General features: G+C 39.3%; 2 protein-coding genes across 2 annotated transcripts; both read right to left on the bottom strand.

Annotated features, from left to right (window-relative positions):
- Positions 1-837: 837 nt before the first annotated feature.
- Positions 838-1,839, bottom strand: LOC111151419 (olfactory receptor 1D2-like). Its single transcript, XM_022509411.1, has one exon. The coding sequence runs from the start codon at positions 1,795-1,797 to the stop codon at positions 838-840; it is 960 nt and encodes a 319-aa protein (XP_022365119.1). The 5' UTR covers positions 1,798-1,839.
- Positions 1,840-11,177: 9,338 nt separating this feature from the next.
- LOC111151680 (olfactory receptor 1D2-like) lies at positions 11,178-12,167 on the bottom strand. The gene has a single exon (XM_022509815.1). The coding sequence runs from the start codon at positions 12,138-12,140 to the stop codon at positions 11,178-11,180; it is 963 nt and encodes a 320-aa protein (XP_022365523.1). The 5' UTR covers positions 12,141-12,167.
- Positions 12,168-27,240: the final 15,073 nt, after the last annotated feature.

The following is a 27,240-nucleotide window of genomic DNA, read 5'->3' as shown; positions in this document are numbered from 1 at the left end:
TTGTCCATTTCATTTAAAGAACCAAACCATATTTGATCCTCTCTATTGTATTTTGTTTTATTGATTTCTACTCTCAACTTGTCTCTTTTTTCTGTGTTCCCTGCACTCATTCCATTGTTCATTTATCCCAGAATCCTAAGAGGACACTTAGCTCAATAAACATGAAGCTTTCTTTTTTTCCAATATAATCACTTAAAACTGAATTTTTCCCTGAACATTTCATGTTTGCCATGTCCTACAATTTTTGACATGCAGTGTCTCTATTACTATTCATTTTCAAATATCCTAAATATATTTAGGAAATATAGAAAATAGCTAAATATTTTCAAATTTCCATATTGACTTCATTTCTAATCTTGAGTTAGGAAGCGTTTTGTGCCCACAAATTTGGGATTCTCTATTTGCCTTTCTGTCATTAAAATTCAAACCAAGTTATGATCAGATTCTATTCCTTGATATTTTTTGACACTGTGTGTGTGTGTGTGTCCTAGTACCTAATAATTCCTGCAAATGTTCCATATGTGCTTAAGAAAAATATTCGATTTCTAATCACTGCATGTAAATGCCACAGATCAAGCACATCAATCATGCTGTTTAGATCCTCCATATTTTCACCATTTTCCCACCTGACCCATCAGGAATCACAGGCCTGCCAGTATTTCCTTTCATGATGATGATTCTATACATTTTCCCCAAATTTATTTAAACCAGATTTAAATAATACATTTAGAGATTTTTTTTTTTGAAGGAACATGCTTAAATTGCTTTATCATAGTGACTTTAGTAGAAGTGAGGCAAATATAAGATTTTGGGGCATGAAGTTATACGGTTTTCACTTCAATGATCCAGATTACCTCGTGTCAACCTCTGGAAAGCTTTCCCTGGGAACAGTCTTCCCAGAGCCCCATGCATGTCCTTATTCCTCAGGCTGTAGATGAAAGGGTTCATCATGGGGGTCACCACAGCATACATCACTGTAGCTACTGAGTCCTTCATGGAGTAGGTTTTGAGGGGCTGCAGATATACCATGCCAAGTGTCCCATAGAAGAGGGAGACCACAGCCAAATGGGAAGCACAGGTGGAGAAGGCTTTGTACTTGCTAGAGGCTGAGGGTATTTGGAGGATGGCTCTGACAATCCAGACATAGGACATGATCATGATCCCTAGTGGGGTGAAGAATATGAAGCAGCCTGAGGTAATCAGCACTACATGAATGATCTGGGTATTGGAACAGGCCAGCCTCAGCAGGACATACATCTCACAGAAGATGTAGTGTATCTTCTGGGAACTGCAGAATGTCACCCTGGTCATGAGGAGGGTGAGGAAGAGGCCATAGAGGACAGAAAGTGCCCAACATAAGGTGAGGAGCAAAATACAGAGCCCAGGGCTCATGGCTGTGACATAGTGGAGGGGGCGGCAGATAATCACATAGCGGTCATATGCCATTGTGGCCAAGATGAAGTTGTCCAGTGTCACCAAGGAGACCAGGAAGTAGAGCTGTGTTAGACACCCCACATAGGATATTGCTTTATTCTGAGACTGAAGGTTTACTAATGTCTTAGGGATTGTATTGGTGACAAAAAAGAGGTCTGTGAAGGAGAGGTTGGCTAAGAATACATACATGGGAGTGTGCAGGCGGGAGTCAGAGGCAATGGCCAGGATGATGAGCACATTTCCCACCACTGTGACCAGATACATGGACAGGAACATCCAGAACAGAATCTGCTGCTCTTTAGGACTCTCTGAGATCCCCAGGAGGAGGAACTCTGAGGTCCCACTCTGGTTATCTCTATGCATTTCCCCAATTGTCTGCAAGATTAGCACCAACAGACATTTACAAATTGAGTATTGAGTAAGGACATTGAGGTAAACAAAATCAAATATTTTCTTAGGATTAAAAATATCTTAGACTAAATTTTATAATTTTTTAATGTGAGCAACGAATAACAAAAGCATAACATGGAAAATCTTTATTCAACTTTTTCCAGCGACCTTTAATCTGACATACTCAATGTTATAGAAATAATGTCTATGTCTTATTTTAAATCCTATCAGCTTATAATATTCTTGAAGTACTTAAAGATTAGTATGTTATAGTTTTGATATTGCACAGATTTAAGTGATTTTAAAATAGGTGTATGTGTTATAGGAAATGGATGTGGTACAATGGACAAAGGAGGGAGATAAGGACGAATATTGTAAGGGAAAAGAAAAAAAATTAACATTATTTGCTGATAGTATGATCTATCTGGGAAACCTAAGATGATCAGCTGAAGTGCCATTAGAAATAAAAAGGGATTTCAGTAAAGTGACCAATCACACAGTGAATAGTCACAAAACTAATGGTGCTCTTATAAGTATATACTGCAGTGATGAAGACTGTGTTGTCAGACACTGGAATTCAAGTGTGAGTGCTTCCTCTTACTAGCTGTGAAACGTCAGGCCATTTAACTGGGTTCCTTAAGACTCCATTTCTTTATTTCAAAAATAGGTCAGGAGCGGAGAAAATTAAACAATAAGCTACTTAACAGAGAGTTTGTACGCAGTGAGCACTCCACAAATATTGCCTATTATTATCACATGCAAACAGTAATCAGTTGTGAAACAATCCCATCTACATTATCAACAAATGGATCTATGCATTAATATGTTGATAAGAATCAGGCATGATCAAAAAGTAAAAGCTGGTGGCATCACAATTCTGGACTTCAAGCTCTATTACAAAGCTGTAATCATCAAGATAGTATGGGACTGGCACAAAAACAGACACATAGATCAATGGAACAGAATAGAGAACTCAGAAATGCACCTTCAACTCTATGGTTAAAGCAGGAAAGAATATCCAATGGAAAAAAAGACAATATCTTCAACAAAATGGTATTGGGAAAATTGGACAGCTACATGCAGAAGAATGAAACTGCACCATTTCCTTACACCATATACAAAAATACACTCAAAATTGATGAAAGACCAAATGTGAGACAGTAATCCATCAAAATCCTTGAGGAAACACAGGCAGCAACCTCTTTGACCCCAGCCACAGCAACTTCTACCTAGAAGAATTGCCAAAGGCAAGGGAAGCAAGGACAAAAATGAGCTATAGGGACTTCATCTAGATAAAAAGCTTTTGCACAACAAAGGAAACGGTCAACAAAACCAAAAGAGAACTCACAGAATGGGAAAAGATATTTGCAAATGACATCTCAGATAAAGGGCTAATATCCAAAATCTATAAAGAACTTATCAAACTCAACACCCATGGAATACATAATCCCATCAAGAAATGGGCAGAAAACCTGAACAGGCATTTCTGCAAAGAAGACATCCAAATGGCCCACAGACACATGAAAAAGTGCTCCACATCACTTGGCATCAGGGAAATACAAACCAAAACCACAGTGAGATACCACCTCACACCAGTCGGAATGGCTAAAAATAAGAAGTCAGGAAATGACAGATGTTGGCAAGGATGTGGAGAAAGGGGAGCCCTCCTACACTGTGTTGGGAATGCAAATTGGTGTAGCCACTCTGGAAAACAGTATGGGGGCTTCTCAAAAAGTTGAAAATAGAGCTACCCTACGACCCAGGAATTGCACTGCTAGGCATTTATACCAAAGACACAAATGTAGTGATCTGAAGGGGCACCTGCCCCCCAATGTTTATAACAGTAATGTCCACAATAGCCAAACTGGAAAGAGCCCAGATGTCCATCGACAGATGAATGGATAAAGAAGATGTGGTATATATACAATGGGATATTATACAGCCATCAAAAAAGGGAAATATTGCCATTTGCAATGATGTAGATGGAACTAGAAGTAAGCAAAGTAAATCAATCAGAGAAAGACAATTATAATATAATCTCACTGATATGTGGAATTTGAGAAACAAGGTAGAGGATCATAGGGGAAGAGAGTAAAAAAGGAAACGACAAAACCAGAGATGGAGACAAACTATAAGAGACTCTTAATCTCAGGAAACAAAGTGAGGGTTGCTGGAGTGGAGGGGCATGGGTGGTGTTGACTGGGTGACAGACATTGGGGAGGGTGTGTGCTATGGTGAATGCTGTATATTGTGTAAGACTGATGAATCACAGACCTGTACCCCTGAAACAAATAATACACTATATGTTAATAATAATAATAATAATAATAATTAATAATAAAAGAATCAGGCATGCTCTTCAAATTCTCCAGGGAAGCATAAAGTAAAAATTTAATAAATGGATGGATATACCAGATTCCAAACAGAAAACTGAAATATTGCAAAGGCAAAAATTCTATTATTAACCTATTCAAAGTCCAAGTTTTTAAGAAACAAAAGCTAATCTAAAATTCATCTAAAAATAAGCACAAAAATAAGGTAAGAAAATGTTGAGAAAGAGAATAACAATGAGACACTTCCTCTGCCAACCGTAAAGGATTCAAAAACGGTGTAGTGCTGGTGCTGCACTGAATAGATTGATAGAATGGGACAGAAACTTCAGAATGGGACAGTACTTCACAACTGAGTACATGTGGGATTTAGTGGATTATTATGATAACAGGTCAGAGTTGCATTATGTGATAAATGTCATTGGGAGAGCTGTCTAATTATTTTTGGGAAAAGTTAGTAAGGTTTTTTATGTCAACTTTATGTCAATTAAAAAAAAGAAATGAAGGTTGAACTGAACTGTATAGAATATTAGTCATTTAGTGGATTTGAGATGAAGGAATGGGGGAGTCATAAGCCCAAGAACCTTAATGAATGAATGAAGGTACAGATAAAAAAATGCAGTTGTTTTGAAAATCAGTCAGTGTGTCAAGGAAAGTAGACATGTTTTGCAAATTTAGTCAGGAACATGATGAATTTAAAGTAGCAGCAATATAAACAAATGTAGATGTGGGGACAATGAATAACCTGTGATATAACAGTAATTTGGAGCTCTGGGTTTTAGGGGAGAGGCCAACCTGGCTTTTAGCAAATGAGTGGATTCATTATCTCAATGAAGAGAGTTCAATTCCCAGATATCCTGTGTTAGTGGTATAGTGGAAGGAGACTTTGAGCCAGAAGTTTGCGTCTGTGTCCCAGCTTAACCCATATAGCTGTTTTTTGAGCAAACAACCACCCAATACTGAGTACTTGGTTAGACAATGTGTTCAATATTTTATGTATATTAAATCTTATATTTATTCCACAAGTAGCCCTATTACTTTCTATTTCTCCATTTTGGAGATTAGAAGGTTAATGAGTTTCCCAATGTTGCCCAACCAGTAACTCATGGAGCTGGGATTTGATTACCAGTTTCTGCCTCCAAATTCCAGGCCTCAACTGTTCTGCTAGACATTAAACAAGAATAATGATGTCTCCCTCACTATGGGTTTAGAAAAGAGCTCAAATGGAGGAGGAAGCACTTTCCCAACCCTAAATCCATATGTAAATGAAGGAGCTGTTATGAGGGTCCCAAAGGGAGTCTTATTCTTTACCATTTTCCCAAGCTTCTGAGTATCTCTTAATCCCCTAAAGTCAGAAACCCTGCTCTCAGGAGAAAGAGACATCCAGGGCCTACTTGCTTCTCCATCTTGCACCTGGCTCTCCCTACCACACAGAGAGGAGCACCCTCAGGCCATCTGTGTCTGTAGGAAATAACCCAGGATGTCCTAGGGAAGACTCACCTGTGGCTGGCCCCTTGGTGTGGTCTACATGGTTGAGAGAGAAGAGAAAAGGAGGAATGTATTCTTATGGACTTCCCATACAAAGAGATATGGATTGGTCAGGTCAGGAGCTAGAAAATAAAAGAGAGACATAAATATCCAGGCTGTCTCCCAAAAGACTTGAGTGCTGTGTTGATGAAAAGAGCTGGCAGGGGAAAGTGATCCCAAACGCAGAAGGCCTTTGAACAGGGCTGCATGATACAGTGGGCTAAGTGATCACTTCAGAGCTGATGCAAGCATTTAATGGAGGTGGGTGATGGTTAAGATCTAATTCTAAGATTCCAAACTTTAGAGTAATCATGTGATGGTCCTTTGGCATTTGAGTGAATAGGGAGAAACTCTAAGCTCAGGCTCTAGAGACTTTTTGCATACACAGCTTCCCACATTTATTATTTGGTACTGTAAAATTCACCCAAAGTTCAACACTATAAATGAGGTAAGTTATTTTACCAATATTTAAGGGAAGGTTGTAGCTGGAACAATATGCCCAAGGTCACAGAGTGATTTGGTGGCAAGGATGAGGCTGTGACCTCGTTCCAAGTCAGGTGTTCGCTTTGTTAGCCTAAGAAGGGGGAGGAGATAGAAAACCAGGAAACAAAAAGTCAGCAAGGGGTGGGCTCCTTGCTTCTTAGGACTGTGGAGTTTCAGTGAGAATGAGAACTAATGGGCTAATTTCAGAGACCACTCCAAGACCATGCCTCCCCCCGCAAATGGCCTAAGAATGAAAATGAGCATAATGGTAACTCCCTGAGTGACTCCAACCCTGAGCACACTGGCCACCATCTCTGTTTCTGCCATGGAGACAAAGGTCTTACAACTCCTTAGACCTCATCAGAAACTACACAGCCCATTTGTCTGGATTCAGGACCCTCTGGGAGGAAGCAGGGAAGAGGGCTGGGGAAAGACAGAGAACACCCAGAGGGCATGATATCTTTGCTTTTCTAACCCTCAAGGCAGGTGTCTCCCATGCTTCAGTGTGCAGAGAAACACCTGTGATACTTTAAAACAAAAAGCTGATTTTCTGGCTCCCTTCTGGAAATACTGATTCTGCTTTGAGAACCAAGTCCTTTTTAGCAGCCACCTGGTGATTCTCACTGTGCGGAAGTGCTGTTCTGAGTCTGTAAGATTCAATGGGTTCTGAGCATTTGTGGTCAGATGGCCTTAGAGACACAAACCCCTCTGCAATGAGGGTAGAGATTGTAGGAGTGGTATGGAAAAGTGTTCCAAACTTGATGTTGGAAAAGTGTCCTTTGGTACCTCCTGTGTTGCTCCCTGGTTGCAGAACCATGAGGAGGGCATGGAACCTCCCTGAGCCTCCTCATCCCACCACGAAGCCTTTCTTGTGGGTTTGAGAATCACATGCAACAGAGTATGTGACAGCACTTTGAAAACTGTAGGGTGCTAAAAAGATGGGAGGGGATGCCAATTATCTTCAAATATTAGGGGACTAGATTATATGAAGACCATCAAAGTTTGTTATGTTTGTGTGAGAAAGAAAAGGCGAAGAAAGAAGATAAGAAAGGAGAAAAGGGAGAGAGAATGGAGTCTGTGTTATGCAGACCTTACCCACTGTTCTATGCTGCTTTTAAAGTTACCTGGTTCTGCTGCCCTCAGTTTCTTCCTACATTGGATGAAGAGTCAATCAGAACACAAAGGACCCTAAGACATTGATCTCTGAATAGGACTTCATGATTTGTTGTTTTGGCTAAAGGTGGGAAGCAGAGGAATTGGCCTCTGGATAAGCAGTCTGTCCAAAAGAGAATGGCAGGCTGTGGGTGCCCTGCTGAAGATGGGGGATCTGAGAACTGATGGTTGGATCCTAAGCTCAAAAAAGAAAGAGACTGAACTGGAGCCACATCAGGGCTTTTTCTCAGTTTTGGAGAGACACTGGGGAGGCAATCCCAAGACAGCTTGTTGGGAGGAACCTAGATAATTGCTCCAGTGTTAATATCTACATGCAAAGGTCTTGGGAAATAAGTCTTATTTACAAAGAGTAAACCAACACCTTGGGCCGCAATCCTAAAACATGCTCCAGGAATTAGATTAGCAGGAAAGAGCTACACGCACATGCTTCAGCCTGGCCTTGAGTCATCAGAGGTCCAGAAAATCTCAAGCACTGAATTTGGACAATCCCAGATGGCTAGTGGCTCTGAGTACTAAGTAAAAGAAGTTAAAAAAAAATCTTACCTGATGTAGGAAAATAACATCAAGTAGACTTCAAATTATTTTTCTCAATCCCATTTTCAAATACAATTTTGAGCACAAACCCAAAGATAAGCAGGTACACAAGTAAATAAGATACTGAAAGAAGAGCCAACAGCTGAAAGGCATATGGGGACTCTAGATAACAGAATGGTTGGACCAGAATGAAATATCATGATGTTTGTAATGTTTTGGGATATAGAACTAATTGTGAAATGTTGGCAGGACTTTTTGAACAAACATGAGTAACCAGCAATCAGATAAAACAAACAAACAAACAAACACCTTACTAGCCTTGTAGAGATGCTGTCTGGTTTTCTTTTAGTCACTGACTGTTCCTGCAAGGTCAGCAGACCTTGACTCCTAATAGTATGAATCAGTTGACCCATTTTGTACATTATTGAAATGGAAGTACCTCTTTTGGACTGTTTTGTGTCTGCTTCTCTCACTCTCTATATTGTGAGGTCTACCCACATTGTTGTAGATGGCTGTGGGTTGTTCATTTTCATTGCATTGTGTGACTGCCATTGAAATCCATTCTACCATTGATGGGCACTTGTGGCTTCCAGTGTTGGGCTCTTAAGAATAGTGGAGCTGCACATTCCTCCTGGGCATCTTTCTATATGGGGGCAATGTCTGGATGACAGGGCAGGTGTTCATTTAGTTTAGAAGACAGTGCTATACAGCTTCCCCTACTAGTTGTAACATAGCATTGCTATGCTCCCTTTAGCAGCCAGTGAGAGTTCCAGTTGCTCCACATTCTTTTTTTTTTTTTTAAGATTTTGTTTATTTATTTGAGAGAGAGAAAGAGAGAGAGATCACAAGTAGGCAGTAGGCAGAGAGGCAGGCAGAAAGAGAGGGGCAAGCAGGCTCACCACTGAGAGCCCAATGTGGGGCTCCATTCCAGGACCCTGAGGTCATGACCTGAGCCAAAAGCAGAAGCTTAACCCACTGAACCACCCAGGTGCCCTCTGTTGCTCCACATTCTTAACATGAGTTGGTATTTTCCATCCTTCTCATTGGAGCTTTTTTGTGGGTATGTGGTACCTTACTGTGGTTTTAATTTGCATGCCTTTTCTGACTAAGGAAGTTAAGCATCTATCTTTTCTTGTGGTTATTCTCCACAGGTATATTCTCTTGTGTAGATTATCTCTTCAAGTCTTGTGCCCATTTTTCTATTGGGGTTTCCTGTCCCCTTCATGTTGATTTATAGGAGTTCTTTATGTGTTTTGTTTAGAAGTCCTTTGTCAGATGTATGTAATAACATCTTCAACTTTGTGGTTGTCTTTCATTCAGCTAATGATGGGTTCTGTGAATCAGGATATTTTAATTTTAAATACTCCAATTTATCAGTTTTTAATTTATACTTAGTATTGTTTATATATTGCTTAAGAATCTTTGCTAAATCTTTGCCAATATTCTTCTATATTTTCCTCTAAAAGATACATGGTTTTACCTTTCACATTTAGATCTGCTGTCAATCTAGGCTTGATTTTTATATCAGGTGAGGGAGAGATCAAGACTTTTTTTCTCTCCCTAGGGACACCTGGTGGCTTAGTTGGTTGGGTGTTTGACTCTTGGTTTTGGCTCAGGTCATGATCTCAGATTTGTGAGATCAAACCCCATGTCAGGCTTTTTGCTCAGTGAGGAATCTGCTTGAGATTCTCTTTCCCCTTTCTCTCTCATCTCCCTGCTTAAGTTGTTTCTCTCTCTCTCTCTCTCTGAAAAATAAATAACTAAAACTTTTTAAGAAGATGTTTTTTCTTCCAAAAGTTGGATATACAACTTGTATATCCAAATCTCCAGCCCCATTTATTGAAATGCTTATCCTTTCCCTGCTGCATTGCAATGTAAATTTCCAGGGTAGCCAATCATGTGATTGGAGTGTTGAAATTTTCAGTTTTATCAGTGCTGCTCACTATCCCCACCTGTGGAGAGGGGCAATCAACAGTGATTTGATCAATCACACCTATGTAAAGAGGCTTCAATAAAAATCTAAAAGGATGGGTTTCAGAGAGCTCCTGGGTTGGTGACACATATAAATTTGGGGAGAGGTGTATGCAGGGAGGGAATAGAAGCTCCATGCCCCTTCCCACATATCTTGTTCTATGGATCTCTTTCATCTGGTTGTTTTTGAATAATAATTAGTAATCTACTAAGTAATATGTTTCTCTTAGTTCCATAAGCTATTCATGAAAATTAATCCATCCCAAGGAGGGGATTGTTGAAAACCTCCAATTGGCTGGTCAGTCAGAAACACAGGTGACAATTTGGACTTCAATTGGTGTCTGAAGTGGGGTGAGGGCAGTCTTATAGGACTGAACCCTTAAGCTGTGAGATTTGATTCTATCTCCAGGTAGATAGTGTCAGAATTGAGTTGAATTGTAGGATATCCAGCTGGTATCAGAGAATTGCTTGGTGTTGTTGGAAAAAACACACGCACCAAAATTTCTGTCAGAATTGTAGAACCTAAGTAGGGTTTGGGTCTCACAGTTACCTGCTCCCCTTTTTCTGCTTACACCAACACTCCTGTCATGAGCATATGTTGATATGCTTGAGAGTTTTGTTTTGAGGGAATGAAGAAGATGAGAGGTAAGGAACTACAGAAATAAAGGACAGGATGAACTTTTCCAAAGACAGCCTGACTCCTCTCAGGGAGAAGGAATGCAGGAAAAAGGCAAGAAAAATAGTATTGTTTTGAGGCCCAAAGGAAAAATATCTCCCCAGAGCAAAAGAAAGGGATTTCTTGCCATTTCTGCCTGGACATCAGTGGTTGTGTCCAGAGGGACTATGGATCAGAACTGAAGCAATGGGGGCTGTGCCCAGCAGAGCTTTAGGTAAGGGGTGGCATCACCCAGGACATCTACAGTGGATTGATGCAAGTTGTCTTCCATAAAAGGGTTGCAGGAAGCAGGCTCTTTAGAGAAGTTCAGAGCTCAGAGACTCTGAGTGGATGTGTGCTAGAGAACATAACAGACCCCATTAGGTCCTAACTGGGAATGTCTGGATAAGGTTGGGACTTTGGTCCTGTGTTAGGCAAGTTGAAGGATTTGATTTTGTGAACTTTTAGTATTAGTGTTAGTGACCTTATTTATTGCCAAGGTTTCCATTGTTTGGTGGACATTGGATTATGCATACATTTCTTTTCTTCATCACAGGTATATGAGCTCATTCTGAGTTGGTGCTATGTACTAAACTCTCCTGTATCCCCCAGAGGGTAATGTCTTGCCCATGGTGAAGGAAATTCCCAGTCTCTACTTGAATGCCCTTTCCAAACTTACCTCATGTCAACCTCTGAAAGGCTTTCCCTAAGAGAAGCCTTCCCAGAGCCCCATGCATGTCCTTGTTCCTCAGGCTGTAGATGAAAGGGTTCATCATGGGGGTCACCACAGCATACATCACTGTGGCTACTGAGTCCTTCATGGAGTAGGTTTTGAGGGGCTGCAGATATACCATACAAAGTGTCCCATAGAAGAGGGAGACCACAGCCAAATGGGAAGCACAGGTGGAGAAGGCTTTGTACTTGCTAGAGGCTGAGGGTATTCGGAGGATGGCTCTGACAATCCAGACATAGGACATGATCATGAACCCTAGTGGGGCAAGGAAGATGAAAGATCCTGTAGCAATCAGCACTGTGTGATTCACTTGAGTGTTAGAACAGGCCAGCCTCAGCAGGACATACATCTCACAGAAGATGTAGTGTATCTTCTGGGAACCGCAGAATGTCACCCTGGTCATGAGGAGGGTGTGGGTGAGGCCATAAAAAATAGAAAGTGCCCAACACAAGGTGAAGAGCAAAATGCAGAGCCCAGGGCTCATGACTGTGGTGTAGTGGAGGGGGCGGCAGATGGCCACATAACGGTCATATGCCATTGTGGCCAGGATGAGGTTGTCCAAGGCCACCAAGGAGACTAGGAAGTAGAGCTGTGTCAGACACCCCGCATAGGAGATGACTTTGTTCTGAGACTGGAGGCTCACCAGCATCTTGGGGATTGTATTGGTGACAAAGAAGAGGTCAGTGAAGGAGAGGTTGGCCAGGAAGAAGTACATGGGTGTGTGCAGGCGGGGATCAAAGCTGATGGCCAGGATGATGAGCACATTTCCCACCACTGTGACAAGGTACATGGACAGGAACATCCAGAACAGGACCCGCTGGTGCTCAGGACTGTCTGAGATCCCCAGGAGCAGAAACTCAGAGACTCCACTGTGATTGCTTCCATCCATTTCCCCAACTGTCTGAAACATCAGCACCAACAAATGTTTATTAAATGCCCTTAATTGAATAAGGACATACAAATAAGCAAAATCAACTGTTTTCTTAGCATTAAAAGTATCTTAGGCTAAATTTTATAATTTTTTTTGGATATAAGACAATGCAATAACATAAAAAGGCATAACACAGAAAATTTTTATGCAACTCAGTCATTCCAGCAACTTCTAATCTAGTATACTCAATATGGAATAATGTCCATGTCTTATTTTAAATCATACCATCTTTCAATTTTCTTGAAATGCTTAAAGACTCATGTGGTATATTATGATTTTGTATAGATTTAAGTGATATTTAAAACAAGTGCATGCAGTATAAGAAATTGATTTTATACAATTAGACAAGGGGGAAAGTAAAAGTATTAGAAAGGAAATGGAATAATTATCATTATTTGCTGAGAGGATGATCTATCTGGGAAACCTTTAGCAATTGACTAAAATGACATTAGAAATAAAACGGGATTTGAAAACAATTTAAATCTGAGGTCTGACACTTTCTGTTAACCCCCCAGCCAGTTACCTGAGCTTTTTTATATTCCATTTCTTTATGTGAAAAATGGGTCAGGGTGAGAATAAAATGAAGTAATAAAGAGCTGGTGGCCTGCAGTAACTACTCAAGAAATATTTATTGTTATTATTATTAATATATGTAAGAAATAATAAATACAAATAAGTTTAATATATTGTGAAAGGGATGCCTGGCTGGCTCAGTCAGAAGTGTATGTGACTTGATTGCAGGGCCATGAATTCAAGCACCATGTTGGGTGTAAAGATTACGTAAATTTAAAAAAGTTATATTTATATTATGCATATATATATATAAAATACATATATGTATTATATGTAATGTGAAACAATGCCATCCACGTCACCAGCAAATAAATCTACTCATTAAAATGTTAACATTCAGGCAAGATCTTCAAATTCTTCAAAGAAGCATGTAGTGGAAACTTGGTAAGTGGAAAAACATACCAGTATTCCAAAGGTGTGTATTCTACTGAATTAATCTAAAATTTAAACTATGTGAAGTAAAACTTTGAACAGGGTTTTTAAAAAAACATCTATGTTTAACTTCAAAATAGTTGTGAAAATAAGCTAGAAAAATCTTGAAAAATATAAATATAAATATAAAGGGCTGTATACAAAACTATGTGGTACTGATGCTGGAATGAATGGATCAACCAAACAGAAAGAAACTTCAGATTCAGACCAAAGACCATGTGGGACTGAGTTTATTATTACTGTAGTACTTTTGTGGTAGAAAACTGTTGTATTATTCAATAAATGGCATTGCGACAATTGTCTTATTATTTTGGGGGTAATATGAGATCCGTATTTTGTTTCTTACCAAACACATTTCAAGCATAACAATGATTAAAATAACGTGTCTTTTTCCCTTTCAAAAACCTGAAATAAAGAAAAATCTTAAAAGTAAAAACAAATAATAAAAAGGAGGGCATATAAATAAGTTAATTAGAATTCCATTGTGTGGAGATAAATAACAATGGTGCACATTTTGGTGTTTGGATTATTTGCAATGTGAAGGATGAAAAAGGCCAGGCTATAAAATCTGGGTCAAGAGCATTACAGAGAATTAAATGTACAAAGCACCTGAGCTGGAACTTCGTTGTATGTAAGGAGTTACATATGGATCAGTAGGGCTGGAATGAAGAGAGTGGTGAAATGTAGGGTTGTGCAGGTAAGCAGGAGTCAGGTCATTCAGAGCCTTGTTAGGATTTTAAAATTTTATTCTAAGTGCAGTAAAAAGCCTTAGAAGTTAAAAAGTTAAAAAGCCTTAAAAGCAGAAGAGGGTATATTTATTTAGCAACTATTCTTCTATTTATATTTTACCAATAGTGTTTTAATAATTAGCTATGGATTTCCATTTTTTAAAAAGATTTATTTATTTATTTATTTAACAGACAGATCACAAGTAGGCAGAGAGGCAGGCAGAGTGAGAGGGGGTGGGAAGCAGGCTCCCCGCTGAGCAGAGAGCCCCATGCCGGGCTCGATTCCAGGACCCCAGGATCATGACCTGAGCCCAAGGCAGAGGCTTTAACCCTCTGAGCCACCCAGGTGCCCCTGGATTTCCATTTTTTTTTTTTTTTAAGATTTTTTTTATTTACTTGTCAGAGAGAGTGAGCACAGGCAGACAGAGTGGCAGGCAGAGGCAGAGGGAGAAGCAGGCTCCCTGCTGAGCAAGGAGCCCCATGTGGGACTCGATCCCAGAACGTTGGGATCATGACCTGAGCCGAAGGCAGTTGCTTAACCAACTGAGCCACCCAGGCGTCCCTGGATTTCCATTTTTAATCAAATACTTTTTCAGTGCCTATTACACTGATAGCTCTGGTAATACTGAACCACATTTGCATTTAAATTTACTTAAATTTAAAGTGAAAGAAAGCAAACATCATCACAAATTCTGCCTTGCAACCAACTGTAACATTTTGGTGAACATACCTTGAGGTTTTTGTTCCAGTTATCTTAGGCACTCAACAGTGTGATGAGTAATTTTCTCCAAGACAGTATTGTGATTTATTATATACTTTAAAAAAAGATTTTATTTATTTATTTGACAGAGAGAGATCACAAGCAGGCACAGAGGCAGGCAGAAGGAGAGGGGGAAGCAGGCTCCCCGCTGAGCAGTGAGCCCAGCGTGGGGCTCAATCCCAGGAGCCCTGGGACCATGACCTGAGTCGAAGGCAGAGGCCCAACCCACTGACCCACCCGGGTGCCCCTACTATATATTTTTCTTGAATAACTTTATATTGCTGTCTACATGATTTTTTATTTAATCTTAAACTGAATTCCACTGTGTGGAGATAGGTAACTTCATATTTTGATGTTTTTATTATTTGAGATATGAAGGATGTTTCTCCTTCACTGATTTATCTAACTTAGAATGTCCTTTCCAATCTTAAAATTATGTCTCCCTTCATTTTATGAGAATATTCTTTCATTCTCTCCTTATTTATTTTTTTGGTACATTTTTTGGAATTTATACTGTATCTATACATTAACAATAAATTAACATTTCATTTTAGCGATGTTACTCCATCTCTTCGAAAAAAACCCATAGTAAACCCCAACCTGTCTCTTTGAAAATGAATAGACAGATTGAAGTAGTGTTTTGAATAGATTAAAAGAAGTCTAAAAGAAGAGTATCATCCCAAGTATTAAGGTGAATAATCCTTTTATGCAAAACACTTTTTATATAAAGAAAGAAAACTTAAAAAATTATTTAATGTGGGGCGCCTGGGTGGCTCAGTGGGTTAAAGCCTCTGCCTTCAGCTCGGGTCATGATCCCGGGGTCCTGGGATCGAGCCCCACATCCGGCTCTCTGCTCGGCAGAAAGCCTGCTTCCCCCTCTCTCTCTGCCTGCTTCTCTGCCTACTTGTGATCCCTCTTTCTGTCAAATAAAATCTTTAAAAAAAAAAATTATTTAATGATACCAATAGAAGGAGGATATTGCCTCTGTCAAAAGAGAGTGCTCCTCTATTAAGGAAATTTCCTTTTGGGTGAAAAATAAGATCATGAAATTTAAAAATATAATGGTAGGCAATCGACTTTTGGCATGACAATGTGAGGAGGTCCAATGACCCACTCCCCAAATGACAGTTGTGAAATATCAAAATAGAAGGATTTAAAACTGATGGAAATTGTCCTAAGGGCAAGCAGCAAATGAAGAAATGTTCAATAACATCTTTGAAAATTCAATAAGAAATATGGAAAATAAAAAGATGGGAAAACAGCAACCTCTGAAAAACTAGAGTGGCTATACATTAGTCTTTAAATATAAAAGTAGATTTTAGAGATTAAAAATAGACTTTAATTTAAAAAGGTTTTTTAGAAATAAATGGAGACATTTTATAGGTTAAAAGGGTAAATTGAACATCACACTTTCAGTAGTGGATTGAACAATTGAGCAGAAGAACAACAAGGGAGTAGAGAACAATACTATATGTATATATTTTAAAGATTTATTATTTATATGAGAGAGAGAGAGAGCAAGAGAGCAGGGGAATGGACAGAGGAAAACAGAGAAGTAGAGAATCTGAAGCAGAGTCTGACATGGGACTTGATCTTGCAACCCTGAAATCATGACCTAAGCCAAAACCAAGAGTTGGATGCTCAATTGACTGAGCAAGTGACCCAGGTGCCTCTTGAACAATAGTATAAATCAGCTATACTTGACAGATATCTATAAAACACTCTGCCCAACAACAACAGGACAAGATTCTTTTCAAGGGCCATTAGAATATTCTCTAGAATAGACCATATGCTAGGACATAAAACAAACCTCCATAAATTTAAAAGGATAAAAATAACACAAAATATGTTCTCTAAGTGCAATGGAATGAAAATTAGAAACGACTAGCTGGAAAAATTTGAGAACATTCACATATTTGTGGAAATTAAAGAACACACTACAAAATAGCCAGTGGGTCAAAGAAAAAAAAAACAACCAAAACAGAAGATACTTTGAGATGAATGAAAATGAAGATATAACATACCAAAATTTATGGGATGCAGCTAAAGCAGTGCCTAGAAGGAATACTTTTGTTGTAAATGCCTATATTAGGACAGAAGGAAGATCTCAAATCAATAACTTAGTCTTACATGGTTAACCTGGTAATAGTCCCCAAATAGATTTACATATTCAAAGTAATTCCTTTTAGAATCCTAGCTGACTTCTTTGCAGAAATTGGTACAAACTGATTCTAAAATTCATATGGAATTTAAAGGGACCAGAATAGCCAAAACAATCTTGAAAAACAAGAACAAGAATTCACATTCTCCAATTTTAAAACTTACTACAAACAACAGTAATGAAGACAATGTGGTATTGGCACAAGGATAGGCATATAGATGAATGGAATAGAATTGAGATCCAGAAATAAGCCCATGTATCCATGCTCAACTGAGATTTTTAAGAAAAGATTTTATTTATTTGTCAGGGTGACAGAGAGAGTATAAGCGGGGCTAGCAGCAGGCAGAGTGGGCAGACGGAGAAGGACACTCCCAGCTGAGCAAGGAGCCTGATGCTGGACTTGATTCCTGGAACCTAGGATCCTGACCTGAGCCAAAGACAGATGCTTAACCGACTGAGCCACCCAGGTGTCCCTATGGTTAACTAATTTTTGACAAGTGTATGCAGATTACACAGGAGGGAAAAGATAATTTCAACAAAAACTGCTGGACCACTAGCCACATGCCAAAATTGGATTCTTATCACACACTGTATATAAAAATTAATTTGACAAACTATAAGAGACTCTTAACTCTAGGAAACAAACTGAAGGTTGCTGGAGGGGAGGTGGGTGAGGGGAAGAGATGATTGGGTGATGGGCATTAAGGAGGGCATTTGGTATAATGAGCACTGGGTGTTATGTGCAACTGATGAATCGCTAAACTCTACCTCTGAAACTAATAATGCAGTGTATGTTAATTAATTACATTTAAATAAAATTAATATGAAATGGATAAATTTGAAATTGAATGTAAGAGCTAAAACTATTAAACTCTTAGAAGAAAATTTGGAGAAATTTTGTGATTTTGGATTTAGGGAAGGGTTCTAAGATGTGACAGCAAAAGCATGAGCAACAAGAGAAAAACTACATTCACAAGAGTGGCACTGAGAGCAGGAAACAATGAAAAATTGTGAAAATTATGAAATAAAACTTATGAAAATTTATGCCATATTTTATTTTCATAAAAATAAAATACCTCTTACATCAAAACATTGTAAAACAGTGGTAAAATATGAACAAACAAAAATGCCAAAAAGGAAAAATACTTGCCATATATGTGATAGACAAAGGCTTAATATGCTTAACAGAAAATAACTATTTCAAGCTGGTAATAAAGTTGCCAATCCTCATTGGAAAATAGCAACAGACATGAATGTGCAATTCACAAAAGAAGAAGGTCAAAGTCAAAAGCATATGAACATATGGCTTTATTACTTATCAAAAGATGGGATGAACAGGCAGTTTTATGTCTGATGAAATAAATGATTATACTTTCTGGAGTGAAACCTGACATTTCATGTCAGAAGCTCTTAAAAAAGAGGTCCTCTGAGCAATCTCAGTGTTAGGGAGCAAATGTAGCTGTGGGAACTGTGAGTAACCTACAAGAGTATAGTAATTTGGAGCTCCAGTATGCAGGTGAGTTGGGCATGGGGAAGCTCAGTGTTTAGCATATTTCAATGAAAACATTTGAATTCCCAGATGTTTGGTGACCATGGTACAGTGACAGGAAAGTTTGAGTCATATGTTTAGGTCCAAATCTCAATTTGACACCTATGAGTGCCTTTTGAACAAACCATTACCCTTTATGGAGTATCTGACCAGACGACATGTGAGTTGTCACCTCTCCCTCCTGACCCCCCCACCCCCGCCTCCCCATTTAGTCTATACAACAGCACTATTTGTTTCTATTATCCCATTTTATAGACGAGGTGATTGAGAGTTGGGAGGTATGGATTTCTCCAATTCCCTCAAAACTAGTAACTGATGGGAGTTGGGATTTGACTTTCTTTTTGTCTCTAAGTCCACACCCTTACTGCTGTGCCACACATTAAACAAGAGTAAAGATGCCTACCTCACTGTGGGTTTAGAGAAGACTTAAATGCTGAATGTGGAAGCACTTCTTCAACTTAAAGCTCTGTGTAAGTGGGAGGTGCTGGTATGAGGATCTCAGAAGGAGTCCTCTTCTTATCGTTTCCCTATGTTTTGACTGCCTGCCACCTCGGCTCCAGTAGGAAATGCTGCTCTTAGAACCAAGAGGGATAGAGGGCCCCATTCTTGTCTCCATCCTGGACATGGTTCTTCCCAACTCACATAGGAGCTGCTTTAGCCCACCTGTGTCTGCAGGCTGTGACCCAGGATGTTGAGGGGACACTTATTTGTGGCTGTCCCCTTGGTGCTGCTGACAAGGAGCAGAGAAAAGTGAGAGAATGCATTATGGCCTTCACAGGCTAAGCGGTGTGGATTGGTCAAGTCAGGAGAAAAGAAATGAAAGAGATATAGAAAAACAATTCAGGCTATCTGACTTAAGTGCTGTGCCTGCAAATGGGGCTGGCCAGGGGAAGTGATTCCCCATTATGGAAGACTCTCTTTTACTTGTCTTGTCTTGTCTTGTCTCCTTCCTTCCTTCCTTCCTTCCTTCCTTCCTTCCTTCCTCCCTCCCTCCCTCCTTCCCGCCTTCCCTCCCTCCCTTCCTCCCTTCCTTCCTTCCTTCCTTCCTTCCTTCCTTCCTTCCTTCCTTCCTTCCTTCCTTTTATGGAAGACTTTCAAACAGTTTATGATATAGTGGGCTGAGTGATCATTTTGGAGTTCGTTCAAGCATTTAGTGGAGGTGGGTGATGGTTAATCTCTCTTTTAACCCTAAGATTCCAAATTATAGAGTAATCTTGTGCTGGTCCTTTGGCATTTGAGTTAAAATGGGAGTAATCCTTAGGACATGATATTTTGTGTGCCCATAGCTATTTGTTACTCATATAGTTCTCCTAAGTTTCTACACTATGACTGAGCTCCTTTGTTTCTGAGCATGTGAGCCTTCAAGTTGAAGAGGCTGCTTGCCTCTTAGGAAAGCAAAGAGTTTCAGTGAAAATGGGGCATGATGGGCTCATCCTAGAGACCACTACCAGACCCCAGAAGTGACCTGAGGATGAAAAAGAGCACCATGGTAATGGCCTGAGGGTCCCAGATCTGAGCACTGGGCACCATCTCTGCTTTTCCATGGAGACAAAGATATTTCACCTCCTTAGACCCCATCAGAAACTACTTCCTTGTGTAAGCTATTGCCTGGATTCAGGGTTCTCTGGGACATCTTTCTGACAGGATGGAGGAAGAAAGGAAGTAAGAAGGCTGGTAAAAGTCAAAGGACACCCAGGGGAATGATAGCTCTGCTTTCTAGCCCTCAAGGCAGCATCACCCACACTTTAGTGTGCATCAGAATCACATGTGATACTTTAAAACAAAAAGCTGATTTTCTGGCCCCCTTCCTTGAAATACTGGTTGTGTTCTGAGAACTAAGTCCTTTTTAGAGATCATCTGTTAATTCTGATGGTATGTTTTGGGAACTCCTGCTCTGAGTCTGTAAGAGTCAGTGGTTTCTGGACACTTGTGAGGTCAGATGGCCTTAGAGCCCAAGGCTTTCTGCAGTGTGGCTGGGTGAAGAGGGGAGAGAAGGGGGGTGGGGGACAGTATGGTCAAGGGCTCCAAAGTCAGCCTTAGAAAACTGTCCTTTCATACCTCTGGTATTGCTCTCTACCTGCATGATCTGTGAGCCTCCATATCTCACCCATGAAGCCCTCTTTGCAGGCTTGAGAATCAAGAGTGACAGCATGTGACAACACTTTGAATACTAGAGTGCTAAGAGGTGGGAGGGATTGTTGTATTACCTTTAAATACTAAAGGGTTAGATTATATGGAAAATTTTAAAGTATATGGGTATGTTCATGAGAATAAATGGAGAAGAGAAGAAAGGTTGCGTGTGTGTGTGTGTGTGTGTGTGTGAGAGAGAGAGAGAGAGAGACAGAGACAGAGACAGAGACAGAGACACAGAGGGAAAGAGAGACAAGGAATGTCTGAGATGTCCAGACCTTACCCACTCCTCTGTGCTTGTAGTACAACGTCTCCAGTTTCCTTTTCAGGATGAAAATTCCATCAGGACACAAAGGACCCTAAGGCATTATTTCTGAATAGGATAGAAATTGGTGCCTGAGTTTTCAGTGCCTGCACAAAAGAATAATGTTAGGCTGTGGATGCTATGATGAACTTGTGGAATCTGAGAACTGAACCCTGGATATGAGTTTCATGAAAAAATGAATGAGCTGGAGCCACATCAGGGCTATATATCAGTTTTGGAGAGACGCAGGGGAAGCAATCCCAAGACAGCTTGTAGGGATGAACCTGGATAATTGCTCTACTGTTAATGTCTACATGCAAAGGTCTTGGGAAATAAGTCTAGTTTACAAGGAGTAAACAAGCTCCACCTTGGGCAGCAATCCTAAAACGTGCCCTAGAAATTAGATTAGCAGAAAAGAAAGAGCTACATAAACATGCTTCAGCTTGGCTTTGAGTCATCAGAGGTCCAGAACGCTTCAAGCATTGAATTTGGATAATCCCAGATGGCTAGTGGCTCTGAGTACTAAGTAAAAGAAGCTAAAAAAAATCTTATCTGATGTAGGAAAATAACATCAAGTAGACTTCAAATTATTTTTCTCAATCCCATTTTCAAATATAATTTTGAGCACAAACCCAAAGATAAGCAGACACACAAGGAGATAAGATACTGGAAGCAAAAGCCAATAGCTGAAAGGCATATAGGGACTCTAGGTAATAGAACAATTGGATCCAGAATGAAAAATCATGATGTTTGTGATGTTTTGAGATAGATGGTACATACCTCAATATCATAAAAGCCATCTATGAAAAACCCACAGCAAATATCATCCTCAATGGGGAAAAACTGAGAGCTTTACCCCTAAGGTCAGGAACATGCCAGAGCTGTCCACTATCACCACTGCTATTCAACATAGTACTAGAAGTCCTAACCTCAAAAACCAGACAACAAAAAGAAATGAAAGGCATCCAAATTGGCAAAGAAGTCAAACTCTCACTCTTTGCAGATGATATGATACTTTATGTGGAAAACCCAAAAGACTCCACTCTAAAATTGCTAAAACTCATACAGGAATCCAGTAAAGTGTCAGGATATAAAATCAATGCACAGAAGTCAGTTGCATTTCTATACACCAACAACAAGACAGAAGAAAGAGAAATTAAGGAGTTGATCCCATTTACAATTGCACCCAAAACTATAAGATACCTAGGAATAAATCTAACCAAAGAGGCAAAGAATCTGTACTCAGAAAACCAGAGAATACTCAATTGAGGAAATTGAGGAAGACACAAAGAAATGGAAAAACATTCCAAATGGCCAAAAGACACATGAAAAAGTGCTCAATATCCCTCAGCATCAGGGAAATACAAATCAAAACCACAATGAGATAGCATCTCACATCAGTCAGAATGGCTAAAATTAACAAGTCAGGAAATCACAGGTGTTGACGAGGATGTGGAGAAAGGGGAAACCCTCCTAAACTCTTGGTGGGAATGCAAGCTAGTGTAGCTACTCTGGAAAACAGTATGGGGGCTTCTCAAAAAGTTGAAAATAGAGCTCTCCTATGACTCAGCAATCACACTACTGGGTATTTACCCTAAAGATACAAACATAGCGATCTAAAGGGGTACATGCACCCCAAAATTTATAGCAGCAATGTCCACAATAGCCAAACTATGGAAAGAGTCTAGATGTCCATCAACAGATGAATGTATAATGAAGATGTGGTATATATGCATGATGGAATACTATGCAGCCATCAAAAAACCAGAACTCTTGCCATTTGCAATGATGTGGATGGAACTAGAGGGTATTATGCTAAGCAAAATAAGTCAATCAGAGAAAGGCAATTATCACATAATCTCTCTGATATGAGGACTTTTAGGGACAGGGTGGGGATCGTGGGGTCTAGGGAGGGAAAAAAATGAAACAAGATGGGACCAGGGATGGAGACAAACCATAAGAGACTCTTAATCTCAGGAAACAAACTGAGGGTTGCTAGGGGGTGAGGGGTGGGGAAGGAGAGGGTGGCTGGGTTATGGACATTGGGGAGGGTATGTGCTATGGTGAGTGCTGTGAAGTGTCTAAGACTGATGAGCTTGGGGCCTCACTCATCAGTGCACCTTCAGAGAAAAGCAGTCAATCACTCCTGTCTCCCTGGTCTCCTGCTGCACTCTGAGCTCACCCAGCCTGTGTCTGAGCATTTCTATCTCTGGCGCATGGCCCCATTTGACATCTCCAAATCCAGCAGATTCCTGCAGCATGCTTCTGCACTGCTCCTCCCAGAGGAGGAAGGAGGGACTCTCCCTGGGTCTACCAGTTGTGGTGTCCCTGCCCAAAGAGCAGTGGTCCGACTCTGCCTTGGATCAGAGTTTAAGGTAGCCCTGAGGTGAGATCCCCCTCCTTGGCTCCATCTCTGCAGCTGGCTTCCCTGGCCCAATACCTGGGAGCTCTGCCACACTCAGACAGCCCCAGTCTTTCTGTGACCCTGTGGGTCCTGAGACCACACTGTCCCCGCAAGTGTTCCACCTCCCACCCCCCAGTTAGCCTCTGGAGCAACATCACTCAGTGGAGCAGACTTCTAAAAGTTCCGATTGTGTGCTCTGCTGCTCTACCGTTTGCCGGGAGCTGGCCCCTCCCCCCCGAAGTCTCTCCATATAGCACCTCGGATTCACTTCTCTGCATGCCCTACCTCCCAGAAAGTGGTTGGTTTTCTGTTCCTAGAATTGCTGTTCTTCTCTTTGATCTCCTGTTGAGTTCGGAATGGTTTGATAACTATCTAGCTTAACTCCTGGGACCTGATGATATTTAGGTCTCCTACTCCTCTGTTATCTTGCTCCTCCTCCATCTCCTCTACTAGTTTTAAATTTTTTTTAAAGCCTTTTTTTTAAAAAAGATTTTATTTATTTGACAGACAGAGATCACAAGTAGGCAGAGAGGCAGGCAGAGAGAGAGAGAGAGAGGAGGAAGCAGGCTCCCTGCAGAGCAGAGAGCCCGATGTGGGGCTCGATCCCAGGACCCTGGGATCATGACCTGAGCCGAAGGCAGAGGCTTAACCCACTGAGCCACCCAGGCGCCACTCCTCTACTAGTTTTAACATAGTATTGGTATGCTCCCTTTAGCAGCCAGTGAGAGTTCCAGTTGCTCCACATTCTTAACATGACTTAGTATTTTCCATCCTTCTCTTTGGAGCTTTTTAGTGGGTGTGTGGTGGTATCTTACTGTAGTTTTAATTTGCATGTCCCTTCTGATTAAGGAAGTTAAGCATCTATCTTTTCATGTGGTTATTATCCACAGGTATATTCTCTTGTGTAGATTATCTCTTCAAGTCTTGTGCCCATTTTTTCTATTGGGTTTCCTGACCCTTTCATGTTGATTCATAGGAGTTCTTTATGTATTTTGTTTAAGAGTCCTTTGTCAGATATATGTAGTAACATCTTCAACTTTGTGGTTGTCTTTCATTCAGCTAATGATGGATACTGTGAAATAGGATATTTTAATTTTAAAACACTCCAACTTAACAATTTTTTTAATTTGTAGTTAGTATTGTTTGTATCCTGTTTAAGAATCTTTGCTAAATCTTTGCCAATATTCTCCTATATTTTCCTCCAAAAGATACATGGCTTTACCTTTCACATTTAGATCTGTTGTCAATCTAGACTTGATTTTTATATCAGATGAGGGAGCAATCAAGATAGTTTTCTTTCCAAAGTATGTATATCCAACCGACTCAGTGCCATTTATTGAAAAGGCCATACTGTCCCTGCTGTATTGCTATGTAAATCTTTATTATTAGTCAAGTGACTGTATATATGTTAATTTGTTCCTGAACTCTTTGTCCTATGCATTTTTCTATCCTTGAATCAATACTCAACTTTTAAATCATTATATATATATTTTAAAGATTTTACTTCTTTATTTGAGAGAAAGCGAGAGAGAGAGAGAGCATGAGCGGCGGGGAGGGGCAGAGGGAGAAGATAACTCCCTGCTGAGCAGGGAGCCCAATATGGGGCTTGATCCCAAGACCCTGGGATCATGACCTGAGCTAAAGGCAGATGCTTAACTGACTGAGCCACCCAGGTGCCCTAATTACTATATCTTCTAATGGGATTTATTTTTTTCTTCAGTATTTCTTCCATATTCTTGGCCCTGAATTTCTATTTAATTTTAGAATAGGCCTGTCAATTTCCTCAAAAAGATCTCTTGGGATTTTAATTTTTATTGCACTGAAATTAGATTAACTTGGGGATAGAATGGGCATCTTTCCAATATTGAACCTTCTAAACCAGGAATGTAGTATATTTCTCCATTTTGGAAGGCTTGTTTTTTTTTTTTTTAAATCTCAGTAACACTGTATGGTTTTCAGTAGAGTTCTTCCCCATTATGAATTTGATATCTTTAAAATACTTTGTTAAATGGTAACATTTTGAAGATTTTTTCTACCTATTTACTATTATATGTATTTGTTTTCTAGTTGTTAACTATTTATATGTTTATTTATATATATATTCTACTTGTTTACTTTTTATACCAAGTATAGTATAATATATATAGTATGTATGTATAGTATATATATAGTATATAGCATATAAATATACACACACACTTGATTTTTACATATTGACCATGTATCTGGTGATCTTGCTGGAGACATCTACTGATTCTATTGGTTTATCTGTAGATTCTCTTGCATTTTATATGTTTACACTCAAGCTTGTGAATAATGACATTTTTTTCTTCCTTTCTAATCCCTACATCTTTTATTTCCTTTTTCTGACTTCTAACACCAACTAGGTCTTCCAGTACAGTGTTGAATTAATGTGGTGATAATGACATTACTGATCTTTGAGGAAAGCTTTAAATATCTCACCATTGTGTATGTTTGTTTTGAATTAAGAGTCAACAGACTATAGCTTGTGAGTCAAATCTACATGCCACTTGTTTTTATAAATAGATTTTATTGAAACATAGGCCCATTCAGTTACATAATTTTTTCTTTTTTTCCCTCAAAGATTTTATTTATTTATTTATTTGAGAGAGAGAGAGGAGAGAGAGAGAGCAGGAGCAGAGTGGCAGAGGGAGGTCAGAGGGAGAGGGAGTAGCAGGTTCCCCGCCGAGCAGAGAGCTGGACATGGGCTTGATCCAAGTCCCCAGGGCCCTGGAATCATGACCTGAGCTGAAAGCAGATGCTTAATGACCTAGCACCCATGCACTCACCCCCCCACCCCATTCAGTTACATATTGTCTATGATTGCTTTCATTCTGGAATGGAATGATGGTGATTTGTTTATTTTAAACAAAACAAATTATTTTAAACAAAACAAAACAAAACAAATTTTAAACAAAATTTTATTAATTTTAACTTTAGTTCTAGCATTTTTTGCTTTATATATTCTGAAGCTATCCTTTTAAGTGTATTCCAATTTAGAATAGTGATCTCATCCTACTAGGTTAACCTATTTTTAATTACAAAATATCACTCTTTATCTCTAGTATTACCGCTTCCTTAAAAACATCTCCACTGTATATATTTTCTTTTGAAAAAAGTTTTGTGTACAGGGTATATCTTATCCCATCTTCTAAACTTTCTGAATCCTTATATTTAATGTGTGCTTTGTAAACAGCTTATAGCTGGGTTTTTATTTTTTTATTTTGTTTGAAAAATTTAATCTTCATTTGGAGTATTTAACCTCTTAGGTTTATGTAATTACTAATATACTTGAAGTTATATCTAGCATCTCACTTAAAATTTTCTTTTACCCATCTGTTTTGTATTTTTTTCCTTTTCTTATCTCCTTTCAAAACTCAAAAGTCTAATATTTTAAATCTATTTATCCTTATATATACTTCTTATTTATACATTGTTTTATTTTTCTTTTACTGTAGAGATTATAACATGCAACCTTGACTTATTACAATTGAATGCAAGTGTTTTTTTTTCTTTTATCATTTCTATGATTTTACTAGAATCTTAGAACATTTAAACTCCATTAACCACCTTTTATCTTCACATTATTATTATCATGGAGTTTACCTCCACACATATTTTAAACTTCACAGGACATTATAATTTTTGTCTTATAGAGGCAGTTTTTCAATAATTGATCATTTGCTTACCCTTTCTGCATGTTTGAGATACGAGACTCCAATCTCATTTCTAAGTTTCAGTCTGTGATCATTTTCATCTTGCCTGCAACATCTCCTTTAATATTTAAAATTTTTCTTTGTGGAGTCCTTAGTGACAAATTCCTGTAGTTTTATTTGTCAGGAAATGTTAGTCATTTTTGAAGAATGTTTTTGCTATATATCGTCTCTATTAACAGATGGCATGGTACTGTCTTTTGTTCTTCATCATTTCTGTTATGAAGTTAGCTGCCATTTTAATTGTTTCTCTTATGAAGATAATGTGCCCTTACTCTCAACCCCAGTTGCTTTAAGATTTTTC

This window comes from Enhydra lutris, unplaced genomic scaffold, assembly GCF_002288905.1.
Source record: "Enhydra lutris kenyoni isolate GAN:26980312 unplaced genomic scaffold, ASM228890v2 scaffoldscaffold26, whole genome shotgun sequence".
NCBI classification, from domain to species: Eukaryota; Metazoa; Chordata; class Mammalia; order Carnivora; family Mustelidae; genus Enhydra; species Enhydra lutris.
This window is presented reverse-complemented; position numbering and strand designations above follow the sequence as displayed.

Bases quoted from the DNA above. Each gene is read 5' to 3' on its own strand.
- LOC111151419 (XM_022509411.1), bottom strand. From the start codon at position 1,797: ATGCATAGAGATAACCAGAGTGGGACCTCAGAGTTCCTCCTCCTGGGG.
- LOC111151680 (XM_022509815.1), bottom strand. From the start codon at position 12,140: ATGTTTCAGACAGTTGGGGAAATGGATGGAAGCAATCACAGTGGAGTC.